This window comes from Lissotriton vulgaris, chromosome 3_1 (genome assembly GCF_964263255.1).
Source record: "Lissotriton vulgaris chromosome 3_1, aLisVul1.2, whole genome shotgun sequence".
NCBI classification, from domain to species: domain Eukaryota; kingdom Metazoa; phylum Chordata; class Amphibia; order Caudata; family Salamandridae; genus Lissotriton; species Lissotriton vulgaris.
Window position 1 is genome coordinate 1,613,603,418 of NC_141689.1, and position 20,947 is coordinate 1,613,624,364.

Below are 20,947 nucleotides of genomic sequence, written 5' to 3' on the forward strand. Positions count from 1 at the left end.
AGGAGTGGACATCTCACAGGAAAAGCCAGGAAGGGTTCCACAGTGTTATGAATACAGTGCTACGAGACCTCAGGGTAGAAGTGCGCTATATAAATACAAACACATTTACATTTACTGCCCGGCTCCTCTATGATCCAGGCAATCCGATTGGAGCTAGGAGTGACATCATGGAACATACAGGTACAAGTGGCTCTTTTAAGATTTTGGAAAAGATTGGGATCGGAGGAAGTTATAAAAGTGTCACAATCGTGTAAAGAGGAGATTTTGCACAGCGACCTAAAATGGGCCAATGTGATTAGAATGAAATTGTGCACAACGTGTAAAAGTCTAAAAGTAATATTTGACCCGGCGACACTGTCAGTTGCAGCTTCAAATGGGGAGCTTAGAACAGCAGGAAGAGACGTATCCAGGCAAAATGAATGACAAACCTGAGAAAGAAAGTATCAGCCCATTACATGATGAATAGCTGGGAGAATGACATGTGGTACCCCTATTTGGATACACTACCTAATGCTGGATTAACCCGTTTAGTGCTACCGTTGGCCATTGGCCGATGGGAGCACCACCTCCCTAGTGCTGCCGTCTGCCAATGGCCGACGGAGCCCCTCCCACCTAATGGAACGCCCGCACTGCGCCAAAATAACGGCCGCAGTTAAGGCGTTAAGAGCTGAAGTGCTCAGATGGAGAATAGGGCTTAACCATTGGGCAGCTCATGGAAATAGAAAAGCAGAATTGGTACAACCTGATGGTAAATGTTGCTGTGGATTAGGTACAAAGTGCGACAATTTACATATTTTACTTGAATGATTGGAAAGAAATTGGCATGGAAATATAGTGGGATACGCTCAAAGTACATTGTGTACAGGTTGAAATACTATCCTCACGTTTGCTCGATTGTCGCTCATTGTAATTGTGGGAGTATTGTTATAAGACATTTTTAAGTTGTGGGAGGGAAGTAGGAATTGCCTGGAAGGTACCGCCCTTTTTAAAGTATTTGTAAAATTGTTTTGTATATGTTTTATACTATTTATTGTAACATGTATCATGCTTTTTAGAGACCAATGGTCTAATAAACGTACTTTTACTGACTGAATGTGGTCCAGGTGGACTATTGTTAAGTCTTGAGTGGATATCCCTGTTCCCCAAAAGTTTAAAACTCACTGTATTTATGTCTTCTTCGACCCCCTCCTCTTCTGTCTCATGCTGCTGGTTGCTTTCTCCACCTTCAGCTGTTTCATTCTTTCCTTTCTAAACAAAAACAGAATATTAATAGGAAACTAAAAACTGTGCTAATTTCTCTCTTTGTAAAACCTTCTGATGCCCAAATGGGCCTTGTTCACACTATATAAAACTGTAAAATATATAAATTAATATAATAAATATTGGGGGTCAGTTTGTTAGTGCAGTTTAATGTATACTTATGGACATTGAAAGGAGTCCTGCACCCAGCATTCAAACGACAAGGTGCAGATTCAAAGCTTAATCTGGGCTCTCTACGGGATGAATATCATAAAAATACTCTTCATTTGAACAATTGCCTATCTGGTAGGACCTATAACGCTGGATCAGGCCTTTAATGGCCAGTATAGCCCGCCTCAAAGGTTGATAAGGCTATATTACAGCACTGGAATCTTGTGGATGTGGTAATCTCAACTAATAATCGGGAGGCACATTTTTTGATATGCCGTGCAACATCACTGGCAATGTTGGCCCCCAAGTTTCTTCTAATGATCTTTGAGAAAAACTGGTGAAATAGCCAACTAAAATTCCCCCTGTTGATGTGGCCCAGCAAATTGGTATTGAAAGTTGAGAGGTTTAAGAAGGTCATAATCATGCTAGGATTAGAAAACCTTCATGGGGAATGTTACAGGAGTGACTGCATATGGTTCAAATTTGCTACATTATAGCACAACTTTCTTTCTGTTCATAAGGGAACATGTGTGATATACTGCTCATTGTCTTATCCCTTTATGTCTTTATCTAAGTTATGTTTTCATCAATTTTCTTCTCCCATCTCGCTTCACCTCACTTTCCCTTTCTTGCTCTTCTCATATCTCCTTTGTCCTGTTTCTACTTTTTCTTCCCTGGACACACCCATGTTTGAGAAGATACGAAACGGCTCTGTTCTTTTGCTGGGACCTCCGTAGGCGAACGTTCTTATGAAGCATACTCTAGAAGTACATTGATGAAGCAGGATATAGCTCAAATATTGAAACAATTATGTTTACTTTCTAAAGCTTGTTCATAGTTTTTGCTCTTTATTATAGCTCATGCTGGTCCTTGTAGGGCCACAGAATGATTGTAGTCCAGGAGGACAATTGTTAAATCTTGAGTGAAATATTCTTGTTACCCGAAATTTGAAAACTCACTGTATGTATGTCTTCTTCGGCCACCCTCCCTTCTGTCTCTTGCTGATGGCTGCTCTGTCGACCCTCAGCTGTTTCATTCTTTCCTATCTAAACAGAAATAGAGCATTATTTGGACACTGAGACCATGTTCAATCCTTCCTTTGTAAAGTGTTGCAATGCTCCAGTGGGCCTGACTTGTGCATTGTAAAAAAATCAAATAAATAGAATAAATATTGGGTGTCCGTTCGTTAATGGTACAGATTATTATGTACTTATGTCCACTGAGAAGGGTTCTGTACCCAACAGTCAAACAAAATGGTGCAGATGCAAATCTCTACCTGTACGCTCTAGGGAGACAAAGCGATACAATACTCTTCCTTTGAACACTTTTCAGTTAGGCAGGAAAACCAGCAATCTGTTTTTAATTAAATTCCGCAATCAGTCTCTTCTTTCAGGTTGGTTGAGAAACATTGCCTAACTATTCAGGGTCCATTGTCCATAAGACTATTGTTGATTTTGGCCAACACAACTTTGCCTGTGAAGCCCTGACTGACCTCTCGTGTATGTTTGAGGCCACTTCAAGATCAATGCTCAGCAAGTCAGCTCAAGTACTGAGGCTCTCACAAGGCCTCATGTTGAGGCTCACAAAATATTAGAGACTAAAGAGCCCAGCAGATCCGGTGATATTTGGAAGCATAAATGCATTGGGTAATCCTGTATGTAAGATGTCAGAGCCCATTCGTAAATGATTATGCCTTGTACACAATCATTAGCCTTAATAGACTTGTCCACTACACCAGAAAAGGAGTGCCCTCAACAACAATAACAACAGTAACTATAGCTATATGGTGTGTCACAACATTCATCTACTATTCCTTAGTGTTATAAATAGCGCTATATTACTTTTACAAAGTTTATTACCCCTCAATTTTTCTGACAGCAGGAGAATGAAAGGCGGAGATGGCCTTTCGTCCTTACAAATAGCAATTGATGCAGATCTAAATGTCTGTGCAGTCTTCTGATTATTGGATTAAGTAGCAAATTGGAAACCTTTACTTAAGTAAAATAAAATCCCAGAGCAAACTGGACGTTGTTGAGCTATGTCAACTCAAAAAGGAAGGTTGTGTACTGTTACTGGTAAAAATAAAAGGCCATTCACCCATAGTTAAAAATCAACATAGTGTATTGGTAACAAAATGCAGTAACAAGAAACCTATCAGACTATAAACGTCCATAGATACATAAATGACCAGCCAATTAGCATATAAGGCTTTTCGTTGAACAAGATATTAATTTTACAGGCAGCTCTACAAAAAAAAACTGAATCTGCATCTACATATTGCAATGATATTGACTCCCTATTTAAAAAATATGTTACCCAAATGGCAGAATTAAGCCATATCTGAGCCCTTTTATGAAGCTTTTTTCTTCAATAAACGCCACCCTTCTCTGCTGCAGTTTCACTCAGTGACAGCCTATAAAGTTCAACAACTAAAATACAACCAAATATTTAATTCCCATCCTATGATCGAAGTTCTTCAAATATTACCTGTGAGCATGCCCAAATTCTTTCTCATGACATCAATGAAGTCATTAGGGTCTGCCTCAAATAGGGATTGGCTACAAGTATGTTATATTCAGCCAGAGGTACACCCCTCCTAAGCAAACTACTTTTAGATCGTTCTGCAGGTACACATTTAACAACCTTATCCAACCTTCTTTAGTTTACAAATGATGGAAATAGAGGTTTCATTAATGGTGCAAGACTATGTCAAAGGTTTGGTCATGATTCTGAATACATATATGCATGGGTGTCATCCTACAGGACATCAGACAAGAGATTTTTTTATGTTAAGGAACCTGGGCTCACTCCTCCAATTAGATTCTCTTGAGCCTTAAACACCAGAACCCAACTTTTCTTGGGTATGGGTCACATTCTTTCACACCATGAAGACCTTATGTGAATTGCTATTTCCTAGCCCAAAACCTTTTCAGTGAGAGTTTGACTCTTAAGACATCCCTACAGGTATTAGTATTCTGAGTAGCTGCAGTCATGGGGTGTCTAGTCTATCTTGCCAGTTTCTGCTGCTGATGCAAATCTCTGGGATTGATTGCGGAATTAAGAATAGAAAATCCATAGTTACCTATACAAGTTTTGGGAATAATACTACAGGGATGGAATTTCTGATTCTGTGGCCCCCTGATCTTTTGAACTTGTATTGCGTCCCCATTGCCAAATGCTACAATTTCCAAACTATATGCATCTGTTACAGCTGTTTTTTCAAGAAGACATTTATCTATTCGCGCCATCGCAATATTCCCTAACACCCTTCTTATATGTTGTGCTCTGCCTCCACAGATTATCTTCATCTTCCTTGCATCTGGGAGTTTATGATCCATCACTCCTGACTCTTAACATTGCAGGATGTTGAACTGATTAACAGAACTAACTCCTTACAAGATTAATGTTGAACTAGGATCTCCCATATAAAGATCCGGTTCATTACAAAATAAAATAATGGCCAGTGTCACATCAGAAAAATATTGCGCAAGCACTGGCGACTACTGGGTAATAACCCTCCAGATCCAAGATAATAACAAGACAACCCTTCAGATTTGCTTCAAAGGGGCCCCTAATCTGTGACAAAAACTATGTTGATCATTGTACACGGATGAAAGATACAAGACCTTTTTAGACAAACCGCAAGGTTTCTATACATTGCAAATCTGTTCAATCTGCATACTCAGAAAAAAAGAAAACCGAATTCCCAATCAATGAACAACAATATCATATTAAAGACTGGATGAACTTTGAAAATACATATGCAATATACAATATCACATGTCCCTGCAACAAAACATTCTTAGGAAGCACCATCAGACCACTAAAAAACAAGATCTAGGAGTATTATAGGAACATCCAGGAAAGGGATAAAACTTTACTACTGGTCAAACATTATGTAGAACATCATCTGTATCAACAAACATATACTTTCTATGGGATCATAATAGCCAAAAAACACCCTTGAGGGGGAAATCAAGAACAGATCCTAGGGAAAACGTGAGTGTGAACTAAATCCAAAGTTCAAAAACTTAAAGTCAGGTGTCAACATAGATGAGGAATTACATGTTTGGCTATTTTGATTTATTCATCACAGAGTCAATGAAATCTAGAGTTACCAACCTCCATAATGGTAATCTAGAATTTAAGATATTCATAACATCATATGAATATGATGCCCAGAACATGGAACTTAATCAGTTCAAAGAATCAAAACAAGTACTGATTGCCACTGGGGTTCATCCATCCCCGACCCTAGGGAAATAAATTGTACATTAGGACTGTTATGGACTTGATTAACAATAAAATGTAGATCATAATAATTTTCACTTGCCAAGAATATGTTTAGAATAATTGTCATTCCTTTTCCTAGGTTATCGTAATGACTTTTACATAAAAGTTATGTATATGGATATGAGAAATTTGATTTTACTATTGTACTAATATTTATTGTTGTTATGGAAATGATTAATCAGACACTTTTGTTCATAAACTTGCCTAGAACTGAGTGACTGATAGTACCTCAATCGATTCACAAATGGACTAATACCATCTTGTTTATAAATAATACTTCTTAGGATCATCAAATCGCATCCAGAAAATACTCAATCAAGGAATACTACATGAGATTGAATTGGAACCATCAAATGCGTATCAGATAACAAACTAAAATTGGCATCTTGAACACATTTTTTAAGCAACACAAAGTCAGCTTTATGACAGACCACGGCCAACAAAATCTTTGTTCAACAAATTCTGAAAGGATAGATCCTGTCTGGTTTCATATTTCAGGAGTATGAATATATGCTATTAGAAACGGTACACTCTACACAATAAACGTTTGACTAATGAGAGTAGTTCTAGGCTGCAGCCTCAACGAGTGTAAATTCCATCAAGATTTACATTACTAATGGGTATTATTAAGCAGGCCTAAAGTGGGTCTGCCCTGTACATATGACCAATAAATTGAGAGCTATGGCTAGTCAGTGATATATACAAGAAATCAGAGTTGGAAATGGACTTAGGCTACTTAAAAGGATGGGAAAAGTGGCTACATTTAAATAATTTATCCTGAGATTATAATCACATTCAATCACACAGAAATAGAACATTGGCAAAATGATATTGTAATTCCTTGAAAATGGCTAAAACTGCTCAATGTGTTGAACAATTTTTGACAAAAAAAATAGGCATTGTAATGGATTCATTAGTAGAACCTTAAATTCCACTTATAGCAAAGCCAAGAAAAGAGCTCAAAAGCTGCATATTATGTTGTGCAATTGATCATTTGGATGTCAAGATTTATACCAGCATGATGCTTTTTTTGATTGGATTCATTAATATTGCCTCTAAACAACCAAGATTGAGCATGTGTAATTGATAAATAGCAAATACCTCCAGGAAAATCCTGTTTTTTACATATGTCATCACATTTATGAGAAGTGCTGCTTTAATGTTGACTTTAGACAAAGATAAGTCCTTCAACAACGTACCTAATGGATCCACTGGAATGAACAACCCTGGAGAAAAGAGGTTTTCATCTAAACTTTCTAAAAATAATAATAAGAACTATGTTCAAATGGAAACTGAAAAGCATGTCCGCCTGAATATATCACCCTAAAACATTGCATTGGCCAAAGCTTTGCCTTGTTTCTCCTCTGCTTTGTCCTGAAAGATGACTCATTTTTACAAATGACAGTTTGATAACAATTTCGCATCCAATAACAGATTATGTAACTCTTGCCAGGGCACAAAAGAAATTACTACCACATGATTATTTCATGGAAAGTGAAAACTTATTTGGCAGAAGAAGTTTTGAAGATTTTTGCTTTATGATTCATGAAAAATGACTGTTTTGAACCATGTGCTAAACTTTCCAGTTATTTGACATGACTTACTATAGTTTTTATGCTCATGCCAACAATTTCTTGTTTATTAACATTTTTATTGTATTCATTTATTTTGTTGTCTAAATATACATTAAGGCATATTTCAAACAGGGTTTTTTTCAAAGCTCACTCTTCTCTGCAAAATGCAAGCTGATTGTCTTAAGAAAAAGAAGAATAGAAAAGGAGGGTTGTATGTCGGAAAACCAAATTCGAAATGTTTAACCTACTAAAATATTGCCTGCAGAATATTAACTTCTGCTACATCATCCGGATAAGAGTATGTCATTAGGTATAGATTTAGCATTCTTAATTCCACATCTAAGCACCTTGAAAATAAATAGATACTGTAAAAGTACATAGCTGTGAATTAAGAAGAACAAATCTATACTTACCAATAAACACTTACCTCAATGAAACAGTGGTAGTTGATAGTCTACAGTCAGGATTGGTTAATTAATTAAGCATTTATTTTTTGTAGGTAGGAAAACCTGAAACCTGTATTACTATACCTCTGAATATAACTTTTGGAGCCAATTTGACAGACAGCCTCCTGCACTGCACTTCTTCCTTTTATATTGTGCATCTTCCTTTTGCATTAGTATTGGATAATGTCACAAGTTTGAATTGTAAATATGGTAAGAAGCCCTGCTTACATGAAAAAGGGCCTGATTTAGCGTTTGCCAGACAAGGTACTATGTGTTGAACGCAACAGAGTGCCCTGTCCACCAAACTCTGCCCGCCTGTCTCTTTTAGATATTGGCAGATCATAAACTTTCAGTCAACGGAGCCCCTTCCTTTGACAGAGCTGAGGCATTAGAGGAGAGGCATTACACCATCCACCCTTTTTAGGGTGGATGGTGTGATGTCTATTTTTTCTGTCCTTCACCGCAAGGAAACACCTGACAGTGAATGACAGAAAAATGTCCCCCATGCCCTGGGAGAAAGTCATTTAAAATTTGTTTTTCAACTGACTCTGTTTTTTAAAAACAGAAAATGTTAAAAAGCTTGGTGAATAGCAGTCAAAGTGGCAGATGCGCACCAAAATGTTTCTATATTGAATGGAAGTGCAGTGACAACAGTGCCTTTCAATGGGCACAGATTACGTTAGGGGATCAGAGGTAATGTCCTCCACCACCATGACAGACAGAGTCCTTTTATTCTTAAAATGTTGAAGTCAGTGGCGATCTCTTTAGCTGTAGTTAGCATTTTACAGCAGGCAAATAAAATACTGCAGAGTAGATTTTATATTTTATATAGTACTTGTGTATATTTTGTTGAAGATCTCACCTATTTTATGTATTCTAAAGAACTGAATGAATTGTCAATCTTTGTAATGTATGCACATTACGATTGTTTTTATTACTATGTGTCTTTTATGGCTTTTGATAAACCGAATAAAGATGCATTGAATTGAATTGAATTGAACGGAAATGGCAGATAGTCTCCAATCTATTTTCAAACTGAGAAAAGATGAGCACCAATCTTACTAACATCATGGAGCATGCATTATTGTGGGTAAAAAAGTATTTTAGTTAAATGAACATAATCAGTAAAGTTTTGCACACAGGCTGAAAGCTCAACAATACAACGAGTATGCTCACCCAACCAAGGATGAGACAAGAATGGAATTTAGAAATTGTACAGTAAATTACATTCTGCGGCAGCATCACATTTAGTGATCCGAGGTAGACATTTCAATGAGTTATATCTTCTTCACTTACCCTACACGCAAAGCGAGGAGCCAAAGGAGCGTGTCCCTATTGAAGTGCTAAAAGTCATTATGATGCTGTTGTTTATGACAAACAGATAACACAATGGATTTTCGATATTTTAATGAGATTTTTATACCTTTGTTCATAAAGCCTCTCACCAAAAACTCAAGTCATTTATTAGGTAAGGTATTATCTATATGATTAGAGACCAATGGCACTTATAGACATGGATGTTAAACTTTAACATAAGATTGTTGCTAGAAGATTAGGCCAAATCAAAAAAAAATCTCATTTACTTTATTAAAGTTTAGTACATTTTTGCAATAATGCGAAAAAATAAACTAATTGTAACAATTGTCATACACAAATATAACCAAATTAATTTGGAAATTCTAATAACTATGCTGAATATCCGTTACAGTTGAAGGGTCACGTACAAAGTTCAGCACTTGTCTAACAATAAATGTACCATTCTGACTAAAACATATATGTAAAATTGATCTTTTTAGATTAAACCAATCTGTGCTCTTCATATAGATACAGGTCTCACCCACATTATAGCGGTTAAAAACACCTTTGCTAATGCAGGAAGAATTATACAACAAATATTGAAAACTAAAAGTGTCAGTAGTACAGCCTCTAGTGGAACTTAAAAAGTCTCTGACAGTGGGGGCTACCATTTGGCAAAAAAGACCCCTACGTAATTGGGGCCTATGGAATCACTCACTTCCATGAGACATGCATACTTTATGAGCTCCAGAGTGAGACTGGGACCATTTATCATGGAAGACATCCCCAAAACTGCCTATACACTAAATACATTTCTTCTTACTCTATTACCTTTTCTCTTTGATATGACAATTCCATATTTATTTTATATGGTGAGGGGCAATGATTAGATAAAATATGTAGAAAAGGAATGTTAGAGCAGGTAATGCACAGCTTTGTGAATTATGTGATCCTGCACTTAGATAAATCTATTACCGATATTCAGAATTACTCTGGAAGTGTCAGGTTTCAAAATGAGCATGACTAAGTAGGAGCTAAAGAATGTAGCCATGAAAGAATAAGACATAATGCGTCAAAAAAGCATTAAATACCCGGGCTGAATACTCCTGGCTCTCCTAAAAATTTATAAAGGGAAACCTTTCCATAGTTTTATGAGAACATAAAAGCTGGACCATTATAATGGGATAACCTGTGCAACTCTTGTCTAGGGAGGTATACATTAAATATGACCAACCTCCTCCACTTTTGCATATCAATTAAAGTACATCCAATCAATGTACAAAAACAGAAACCATACATACAAAATCAATGTGGGGTTAGAATAGGCCATGCTGAGTAAACAGTGTTTATTTTGACTCAGGTTAAAAATTGGCCGATCATTCCAGATATTGGGAACAAGCACAACACTTAAGGATTTTACTATAATGGCGGACAGAATTGGAATGGTTCGGGATTTTATGGAGCAGGTGCTGGTGAGCGCCACTCATATAGAGCAAGCCCGGACTGGGTGGGCATGTGATGTTTCTCTCCCTCTACCTAAATGTAATGATTAGGACATTAATCAATGCCTCCGGCTCTGAAATAACTAAAGAGCGATCCTTGACCCCACCAGGTAGGTCGCTCCCCCTCAGCACAGCACTGCCTGTGTGTCCCTGCCTCAGCTGCCGCTGCTGAGGAAGTTCGAGGACCTCCACCACCCGCAGGCTACCACCTGCGCCTCATCCCTGGTGGCCAGTGGTAGGCCTTAGGTTTGTTTGTCAATTGTCATTCCATTGTATTGCACTCTCTTGGTGCCCGTGACTGCTGTTGTCTGTCTCCCCTTCGTTGCCCCCGTGATTCTGTGCCTTTTTTCTCCTGTCCCCTTCGCCCCCCCATGATTCTGTGCCTTTTTTCACCTTCTGTCCCCTTAGTTGCCCCCTTGATTCTGTGCCTTTTTCTCCTTCTGTCTTCTTCACTGCCCCCGTGATGCTGTGCCTTTTTTCTCCCTCTGCCCCCGTGGTTCTGTGCCTTTTTCTCCTTCTGTCCCCTTCGCTGCCCCCGTGATTCTGTGCCTATTTTTCTCCTTCTATCCCCTTCGTTGCCCCGTGATTCTGTGCCTTTTTCTCCTTCTGTCCCCTTCGCTGCCTCCGTGATTCTGTCCCTATTTTCTTCTTCCCCCGTGATTCCGTGCCTTTTTTCTCCTTCTGCCCCCGTGATTCTGTGCTTTTTTTTCTCCTTCTACCCCCGTGATTCTCCCTTCTGTCCTCTTCGTTGCCCCCCTGATTCTGTGCTTTTTGTCTCCTTCTGCCCCCGTGATTCTGTGCTTTTTTTTCTCCTTCTGCCCCCGTGATTCTGTGCCTTTTTTCCCGTGATTCTGTGCCTTTTTTCTCCTTGTGCCTCAATGATTCTGTGCCTTTTTTCTCCTTGTGCCTCAATGATTCTGTGCCTTTTTTCTCCTTCTTCCCCGTGATTCTGTGCCTTTTTTCTCCTTCTTCGCCTGTGATTCTGTGCCTTTTTTCTCCTCTGCCCCCGTGATTCTGTGCCTTTTTCCCCCTTCGCTGCCCCCATGATTCTGTGCCTTTTTTCTCCTTCTGCCCCTTGATTCTGTGCCTTTTTTCTCCTTCTGCCCCCGTGATTCTGCCTTTTTTCTCCTTCTGCCCCCGTGATTCTGTGCCTTTTTTCTCCTTCGGCCCCCGTGATTCTGTGCCTTTTTTCTCCATCTACCCCCGTGATTCTGTGCCTTTTTTTCTCCCTCTGTCCACTTCGCTGCCCCCGTGATTCGTGCTTTTATCCTTCTGTCCCCTTCGCTGCCCCCGTGATTTTGTGCCTTTTTCTCCTTCTGTCCCCTTTGTTGCCCCTGTGATTCTGTTCCTTTCTTCTCCTTCTGTCCCTTTCGCTGCCTCCGTGACTCTGTGCCTTTGTCTCCTTCTGTCCCCTTCGCTGCCCCCGTGATTTTGTGCCTTTGTCTCCATCTGTCCGCTTCGCAGCCCCCTGTGATTCCGTGCCTTTGTCTCCTTCTGTTCCCTCCGTTGCCCCTGGGATTCTGTGCCCTTGCTTCCGTTCCCAGCGATGTGTCCCCCGCGGCCCAACCCCCCTGACTGCCCATTCACTGCCCCTGCCTCCCGCCTCCCACCTGCTCCTCTCTCCCACCTCTCCATATAGGCCGGCGGCAGCGCTGTGAGGACAGCGACCCTTGACCCCACTAGGTAGGTCGCTCCCCCTCTGCACAGCACTTCCTGTGTGTCCCTGCCCCAGCTGCCGCTGCTGAGGAAGTTCGAGGCCCTCCACCACCCGCAGGCTACCACCTGCGCCTCATCCCTGGTGGCCAGTGGTAGGCCTTAGGTTTGTTTGTCAATTGTCATTCCATTGTATTGCACTCTCTTGGTGTCCGTGACTGCTGTTGTCTGTCTCCCCTTCGTTGCCCCCGTGATTCTGTGCCTTTTTTCTCCTGTCCCCTTCGCCCCCCCATGATTCTGTGCCTTTTTTCACCTTCTGTCCCCTTAGCTGCCCCCGTGATTCTGTGCCTTTTTTCTCCTGTCCCCTTCGCTTCCCCCGTGATTCTGTGCCTTTTTTCTCCTTCTGTCCCCTTCAATGCCACCGTGATTCTGTGCCTTTTTTCTCCTTCTGTCCCCTTCGCTGCCCCCGTGATTCTGTGCCTTTTTCTCCTCTTGTCCCCTTCGCTGCCCCCGGTATTCTGTTCCCTTGCTTTTGTCCCGCCACTGTGTCCCCCGCGGCCCCACCCTCCTGACTGCTTATTCGCTGCCCCCGCCTCCCTCCTCCCAGCTGCTCCTCCCTCTCACCTACCTATATATGGCGCCTGCTGCGCGTCTGCGCCAGTGGCGCGCTGAAGGCTTGCCTAAGGCAAGCCCGTCTGCGCCCACCGTGCCTGGACCGTGCCCAGCGCCAGAAACCCTGTCCCCACGCCCGCCACGACGACCGCTGCCACTATGATGCCAGCACACTCAATCAATCAAATAATTTGTAGAGCACACTACATACCCGCAAGGGTTCCATGGTGCTGAGGGAGGGGAGAAGGGGGGTGGTGCTGTTGCTACTGGTCGAACAGCCAGGTCTTGAGTTGTCTCCTGAAGGTTAGCAGGTCTTTGGTTTGTCGTAGGATAAGGGGTAGGGTGTTCCAGGTCTTGGCGGCACGGTGGTGGGAGAAGGATCTGCCTCCGGCTGTGGTTCTACAGATGCATGGGACGGTAGCCAGGGAGAGGTCTGCTGAGCTGAGTTTCCTGTTGGGTACGGAGAAGGAGAGTCGACTGTTGAGGTAGGCTGGGCCGGTCTTGCGGAGTGCCTTGTGTGCGTGGATCAGGAGCTTGAAGGAGATTCTTTTGTCAACAGGGAGCCAGTGTAAGTTCCTCAGGTGGGGGTGATGTGGTTGAGGTGCAGGACATCGAGGATCAGGCGTGCAGAGACATTCTGGATTCTTAGCAGTCTGTTGATTAGCTTGGTCAGGGCGCCGGCGTAGAGGGCGTTTCTGTAGTCGAGTCTGCTGCTGACTAGGGCCTGGGTGACTGTTTTCCTTGTGTCCGTCGGGATCCATCTGTAGATCTTGCGGAGCATACGGAGGGTGTTGAAGCAGGCGGAGGAGACATCGCTGACTTGTTTGGTCATGGTGAATTTCGAGTTGAGGGTGACTCCCAGGTTGCGTGCATGGTTGGTGGGTGTGGGGGGGTGTCCCTAGTGATGCGGGCCACCAGGAGTCATCCCATGCTGAGGGGTTGGGCCAGAGGATGAGGATCTCTGTCTTGTATGTGTTCAGCTTAAGGTGGCGATCGTCCAACCATTCGGCGACGGCCTTCATTCCCTGGTGGAGGTTGGATTTGGCGGTGAGGGGGTCCTTGGTGAAGGAGAGGATCAGTTTTGTGTCGTTGGTGTAGGAGATTATTTTGAAGTCGTGATGTCGGGCGATGCGTGCGAGGGGCACCATGTAGACATTGAACAGTGTCGGGCTGGGGGAGGATCCCTGCAGGACGCCGCAGATGATCTCGGAGTCTTCCGATCGGAGTCAGACCTCATCCTCCTGGACCTCTCCGCCGCCTTCGACACTGTCTGCCACCGCACACTAAGCACACGCCTCCACGACACAGGGATCAGAGACAAGGCCCTGGAATGGACCATCTCCTTCCTCTCCTGCAGAACCCAGAGTGTCCGCCTCCCCCCATTCCGATCTGAAGCCACCAAGATCATCTGCAGGGTACCCCAGGGATCATCCCTCAGTCCGACACTGTTCAACATGTACATGGCCCCACTCGCACAAGTCGCCCGACAGCACGACCTCAACATAATCTCCTATGCCGACGACACTCAACTGATCCTCTCCCTCACTAAGGACCCCCTCACCGCCAAATCCAACTTCCACGAAGGAATGAAGGCTGTCGCCGGCTGGATGAAGATCAGCCGACTGAAGCTGAAGATGGAGGTCCTCATCCTCTGCTCCAACCCTTCAGCCTGGGACAACTGTGGACTACGGCACTGGGAACAGCCCCGACACCCACCGACCACACACGCAACCTGGGGGTCATCCTCGACTCAACACTCTCCATGACCAAGCAAGTCAACATAGTCTCTTCCTCCTGCTTCAACACTCTCCGCATGCTCTGCAAGATCTACAGGTGGATCCAGACAGATACAAGAAGAACAGTCACCCAGGCCGCGTCAGTAGCAGACTCAACTATGGAAACGCCCACTACGCGAGAGCCCCGGCCAAGCTCATCAAACGACTGCAACGCATTCAAAATGTCTCTGCACGCTTGATCCTCGATGTACCACGCTACAGTCATATCACCCCCCACCTGAGAAACCTGCACTGGCTCCCTGTCAACAAAAGGATTTCCTTCAAGTTCCTCATCCACGCACACAAGGAACTCCACAAGACCGGCCTAGCCTACCTCAACAGACGACTCTTCTTCTGCATCCCCAACCACCAGCTCTATTCTGCGGACCTCGCCCTGGCACACCGTCACTCGCATCCGAAGAAGAACCACCGGCGGCAGATCCTTCTCCCACCTCGCCGCCAAGACCTGAAACACCCTCCCACTGTGCCTACGACAGACCCAAGACCTGCTGACCTTCAGGAGGCTACTCAAGACCTGGCTGTTCGAGCAGTAACGCACCCCCCTTTTTTCCCCCAGTGCCTTGAGACCCTCATGGGTAAGTAGTGCGCTCTACAAATTTTTGATTGTTTGATTGATTGAAAGTCAACTCTGCTACAGGTCCTTCAGCTTTCCTTTTTACCAGAAGCCAGAGCTAGAGGCCATACTTAAGAGGATATCATTCTTTGTTAATTAGGGGCTAGCAAAAGAGAATGGCTTTAAATAAATTATTTAGAATCTGAATTTGTATGCTTTTTTTTTTTAAGTGAGGATCTGGTACTGTACTGTTTTGAAACTATCACATAACCATTCCCTTAACGCTGAGTTTAGACCTTGAGCCCAAACCATAAATCAGGCTATCTATTAAGTGCAGTACCATCATTCGAGCCAAATGTTTCATACGTTTTTAAACAAACAAAAAAGTAGGATCATCAACATCAATAAGTATCTGTCATCCAACCAGAATTTTACTCATTCAAAAATGTATTCCGCCTTCATACCATGCAAATGCGGCACTAATTAGTCTCCCAATAATTTGTTCAGGAGTCAACAACAAAAAATCAAAACAAAGCTCAAGACCTTGTTTAAAATCCTAGACACACGTTCATCTTGTACCTAAAACCCTGCTTTTGTTGCTGCGGGCTTGTAGGATGGTACATATGGCTGGTACTTGATACAAGTGGAAAACTGAAAAATTGAATCCATTTTCTTTTGTCGTAGGGTGAAACAATATACAAAAAACTCAGGTTAAGATGTTTACTCCTGCACTGTTAGGTGCTACCTAACTGAAACGTAACAAGAAGCTGGCTTACATGAGACGCATTGACATTACAAAAGTTTAAGGGGCACCCCTGTAATGTACACAGAGGGGCTCAGACTTAAGCCCTGTGCTGAGGGGGCCCCCTGCAACTGGATGCCCCCTCGCACCGCTGGGGATGCGGGGCCAGTGTTACGCCCCTGATGGAGAGGTTTAAAGGCTTCCACTGACTCCCAGTTGAGTATAGAACCAAAGGAATTGTAGGATGTCCTTCACAAAAAATATAACATGACATTAAATGGCGAAAGACAGCATAACTCTCTACACACTTTGACCTTATGTGTGCAGATGATACTTTGCATTACAAAGTTAAACCCTCTTTCCAAGCCCAACCCTTCTTTTTTAATGCATATACATCATCCCTAGGGTTGCCACTGGACAGCCCAGAGTGCAGAGTGCAATGTATTTAAAAAGCAGAACGTGTACTTCAAAGTTTTTCATGCCAAGGTAGTGAAAAACTCTTAAATTCGTTCTTCACTACAGCAAGGCCTATGTCTCTCATAGGCTAACATTGGTATTACCTTATTAGATTTTATAAGTGTAATTTCCAAATGGGAAGATTAAATAGGGTCATGTTTGGTCTCTCTGGAATCCTAATTTAAAATCCTAACATATGGTAAAGTTGGATTTTATATTACAATTCTGAAAATGCCACTTTTAGAAAGTGCAAAAAGAGCAATTGATGGATCGAATGCTGAACAGTCTTGGCCCTGCTACCCATGAGCACAGTCCAGTCTGTACTTCCAGACCAGGTCCTCCCTGGAGACGAAAAACAAGCCTCCTCAATTTGCATTTGTCACCCCATGTGGGTCAAGAATGCCCAGACGTGGGTCCCGTGCTCACCATGCCACTGGATTCAAGCTATCCTGGCTGATAAGGGGTGTTAAGCCGAAATGAGTCCTAGGATGCTTGTTTCTGGTCCAGGGAGGACCAGGCCTGGTAGTGTGGGATGGACTGTTCTCATGGGAAGCATGGTCAAGACTGATTTGCTGCTGCGTGGATTGAGCCAGGCGCAGAAGGTCTGCATCATCCCTTGCATCTTCGGAACTGATGCATCACCAACAGCGCGGCGTTTCTTCGACCCAAGTCCTCAAATCTCTTGTTGATGGCAGCTCGCCGACGATGGCTGGCCTCTGCATTGCAGCCCCACAGCTCATCAGAACCAGCAAAGCGCCTCGGCTGCATGCCGCATCCTCGATGCCCGGACTTCGCATTGCAAGCCCCATCGACAGAATTCTTGACGATGATGCAACAGGACCTCGCAGTGCAGGCATCGCTTTGACTGCACAACACTTCTTCACCTTGGATCCACACAATGTTCCGCAACCAGGGTTTAAGGTACTTTGTTAAGCGGGCCTAAACTGGTCGCTGTAGCCAGCCCATGCTCCATCGTGGTCGGACTGAACTTGTGACCGTTAGCGCAACTAATATCTCTTGATAGCACCTTGTACTTTTTGCCTCTATATTTTACTATAAACTTTCAAATTCAATAACTCCGGTTTTACTAATTGGAATTTTGTGGTTTTGGTCTTATTTTATTTATTAACCCCTTCCATCCTCATGACGAGCTCAGCTCGTCATGAGGCACAGTTGAGCTGTGCTGATGACGAGCTGAGCTCGTCATGAATACAGCAGAATGGCAATGTCCAGCACAGGGGAAAAATAACCATAGCAGCGATGTGGTTAAGATATACTCTTTCTTTCTAACCTTGGTGTGGGATCATTTTGTGTGGTGTTTTCACTGTTTTGGCTGTTTGAGGTGTTGCACAAAAACTTTACACATTGCCTCCAAGTTGAGCCTGGCTGCTCTGTGCTGAGCTACCAGAGGGTGAGCACAGTAGTATAAGTTTATTGTTTGATTAATTAAAATCATTACAAACCCCCCCCATATCCATAAAAACGTAGTAAAAATGTCATTACATTTATAAGTACACCTGATTTTGACATGGTTCCATAATTATATAAAAGGGTGTAAATTTCTTTTTAAAAATGTGGGGACCTTTTAGAAAAGATAATTGCATAGTGTATACCCCAGTGTTCCAAATTTTTAATGTTCATACACCACTATTTGCGACCTGCAGCTAGTCGCTAGTAAGCATGCTGTCCGTTCATTAATGTTGTTGGTCGGCTATTGAAGGTGACTTTGGTCCTGCTTATTTTGTTTACTCTCCATCTGCTTGCCGTAGGAGGTTTCTGACCGTTGTCATGAATTTGACGCCCCTGCAGACCAAGATAATGGAAGCGCCTTCCAGCCAGCTTATCACTGCTTGTCTGCATGAACGGATGTTCAACTCATTAAAAATTAATTTTAAATACTGTCTCCTCTGTTCCAGGACTGCTGGACAAGCACATAATAAGTGAGTTACAGATTCTAATTTAAAACCACATAATCGACAGTTTGCGGAGAGATAGGGCTTTTTCCAAGTTGGATACAGGTCTTTTGAGTCGTGCAAGCCCATGCGGAAGTTTGTAAAGCTCTTTTTTAAATGCAAGCTGAAGTGAGCGGATAGATAATTTTGGGGCTTTAGGGTTCTGTATGAGTTGATGACTGTCCACCCATGCCGGCGCTTAGAGATTGATTTTTTGTCAGCCAGCAAGGATTTCTTTTTAGCTGCGGCGTTTACGACTTTGCCGAAGCTTACTCTGTCTTCCCCGTTTTCCCACGCTGTTTGTAGTTCCAGCTCGGTCAAAGCTGTTCTCAAAAAGCTTCCCCATGAGCTCGGTATTTCTAAGTTCATCTGGAGCTTAATTTCGTCCCAGCATAATTTGTTCAGGGTGTCCGGGTTAGAACAGCGGAATGTGTGACAAAGTTTGACAAAGCTACTCATTACCCGGAATTTCTGGTGCTGTAGGCCGAATTCCAGTCGAACCTGAGAAGGAGAGGCAGATTTTGGCAGCTCAAAAACGGTCTTGTAGATCCTGGTCTGGAGCTCGTTCAGTAGATTTGCTTCTTTTCCACACCAGGTGACTAAGCCATACGATAGGCTGGGCTGGATTTGTGCGGCCATGACTTTCAGCAGATGAGTGTAGTTCGGGCAGTCTAGTTTTTTACGTAGAAGTCTGTAAGCGTAGATTAGTGATTGGGCTTTAGCTTTTAAAGCCAATTTTTGTTCCTTGTGAGATATGCCCTGCTCAATTATTATGCCAAGATATTTATATGAACGCTGCTCTTCCACGATTGCCCCTTTTACAGACCATTTAAACTTTGTCTTTTTAGAATCCACTAAACGAACATTTTTTGTTTTTTCTTTGTTTAGCTCCAGTTGCACCTGATCCAAGTAGGATGCTAAATGATTTATTGCTCTCTGTAAGCCAATGGGAGTCTAGCTCAGCAAGACAATGTCGTCTGCATATTGTAGGATGGCGACTGACTCGTTGGCCAAGTTTGGAGGGTGACAATCGGCTTTTTCAATGTGCTGCGCGATATCTGAAAGAAACAAATTAAAGAGGCTGGGAGCTAGCACGCATCCTTGTTTCAATCCTCGCTGGGTAAAAATGCTCGGGGTTGTGCTACACCCGTCGCCCAGCTTTACTCTAGCCCAGGTTTCCGTGTAAAGGGCTATTATGGCGTTAAGCATTTCTGTTGGCAAACCCAAGCCCTTGAGTTTGTTCCAGAGAAGACTCCTGCTTACTCGGTCGAATGCGGCTTTGATGTCGACAAAACATGCAAAGAGTCGGGATTTTTTTCTTGACCCTTTTTCAGTTAAGAGCGCTAGGGTGGCCAGATTGGTTGAGGTGCCCATCCCTTGCCTGAAGCCCGTCTGGAACTTGGGGATTATGTTCTTCTCCTCCATCCAATCTTGGAGCTGGGCTAGCAGACAAGAAGCGTACAGCTTGGCCTCCACGTCGATCAGTGAGATCAATCTGTAATTGCCCGGCTTACGGTGGTCACCCTTTTTGTATATAGGGTGGATAATATTCCCTTTCCAGGAATCCGGGACTTTGGACTGTGTGTAGATCTCATTGAAGATGGGTGTAAAGTAGGAGGACCAGAAATCCAGGTCGTTCTTGAAGATGGCATTGGGGAGGCCGTTTGGGCCTGCCGCGCCCTTGGGCTTGAGTTTTAAAATATGACCTCTTAGTTCCTTTTCGGTGGTCAAATTAATCAGCTCTTTACTAGCTGCCTCCGGACTTGTTTCTCTGCCTCCCAGATGGTGCGAATTGGGGACTAATTTTGTTTCCTCTTGCTCAGGATGCTGCCCTCCAGGCCGTTCTGCCGGGCCTGATGCTATGTTGCTGTGCAGAGTTTTCACATGGTAAACCCAAGTTTCTTGACCGATTCCCGCTTCTTGCTGTAATTTTGGGCCAGCTGCCAGTTTGTTTATTATGCCCCAGAAGTCGCTGCTATTGGGCTTTTTGCTTGCGGACAGTAATTGTGTCCAGATTGCCCCCTTGTACGCTGTTTTTGCTCTGCTCAGGTTCCTCCTATAATTGATCCTTAGTTGGCACAGCTTCCAATTTTTTATTTTACTTCCTTTGTTTGCCGCTCGTGATTGTTGTCGTACCTCTCTTGCAAGCCCTCTTTTTTGATCACGCAGCTCATTATTAAACCAGGGCTCTCTTTTGGTCGCCATCCTTGAAGTCCGACTTAAAGTGGCTGGGAACCTTTGGACTAATAGCTGGGCCAGCTGTTCCCACGCTTTGATGCGATCAGCCACGGCTTGTGGGCCCTGTTTGCCCAAATATTCCCTGACAGTCTCCTGGATGGCTTGTGGCACTGCTCCCTGCCATTTTATTTTTTGGAGGCTAAATTTTTCTGGGTACTGTGCTATGGACTTAATTTTTTGGGCAAGCTTTACTTTGATGGCCATTCTTGCAGTAAGCGGCAGATGATCACTTTCGACTCGTGATGTAATTTTAAAAGTGTCGATTTGTGAAAGCAGATTGTTGCTGATAATGAAAAAGTCTATTGTTGAAGACACTTTTCCGCTCAGAAATGTAGCAGCCGCTGGGATATCACCCGAGATTTTCCTGTTCAAGATTGTCAGACCGAGAGGTTCTAATTCGTCCAATAGGATTCTGGCTCCCAGA

The 20,947-nt window shown here is 43.2% G+C and overlaps 1 protein-coding gene across 3 annotated transcripts in view; it reads right to left on the minus strand.

The window, feature by feature from the left end:
- The window catches only part of CFI (complement factor I), a 238,082-nt gene that overhangs the window by 211,441 nt on the left and 5,694 nt on the right, over positions 1-20,947 (minus strand). Inside the window, exons 2-3 of one of the 3 annotated variants that reach the window (XM_086962094.1) lie at positions 2,370-2,456; positions 1,162-1,248 (exon numbers count right to left, since the gene is read on the minus strand). The exons of 1 other annotated variant lie outside the window; for it this stretch is intronic. In XM_086962094.1, coding sequence (XP_086818220.1) covers positions 1,162-1,248; positions 2,370-2,456 — 174 coding nt within the window. The remainder of the gene's footprint in view (positions 1-1,161; positions 1,249-2,369; positions 2,457-20,947) is intronic. One more of the 3 variants, XM_086962095.1, reaches the window with a different exon arrangement.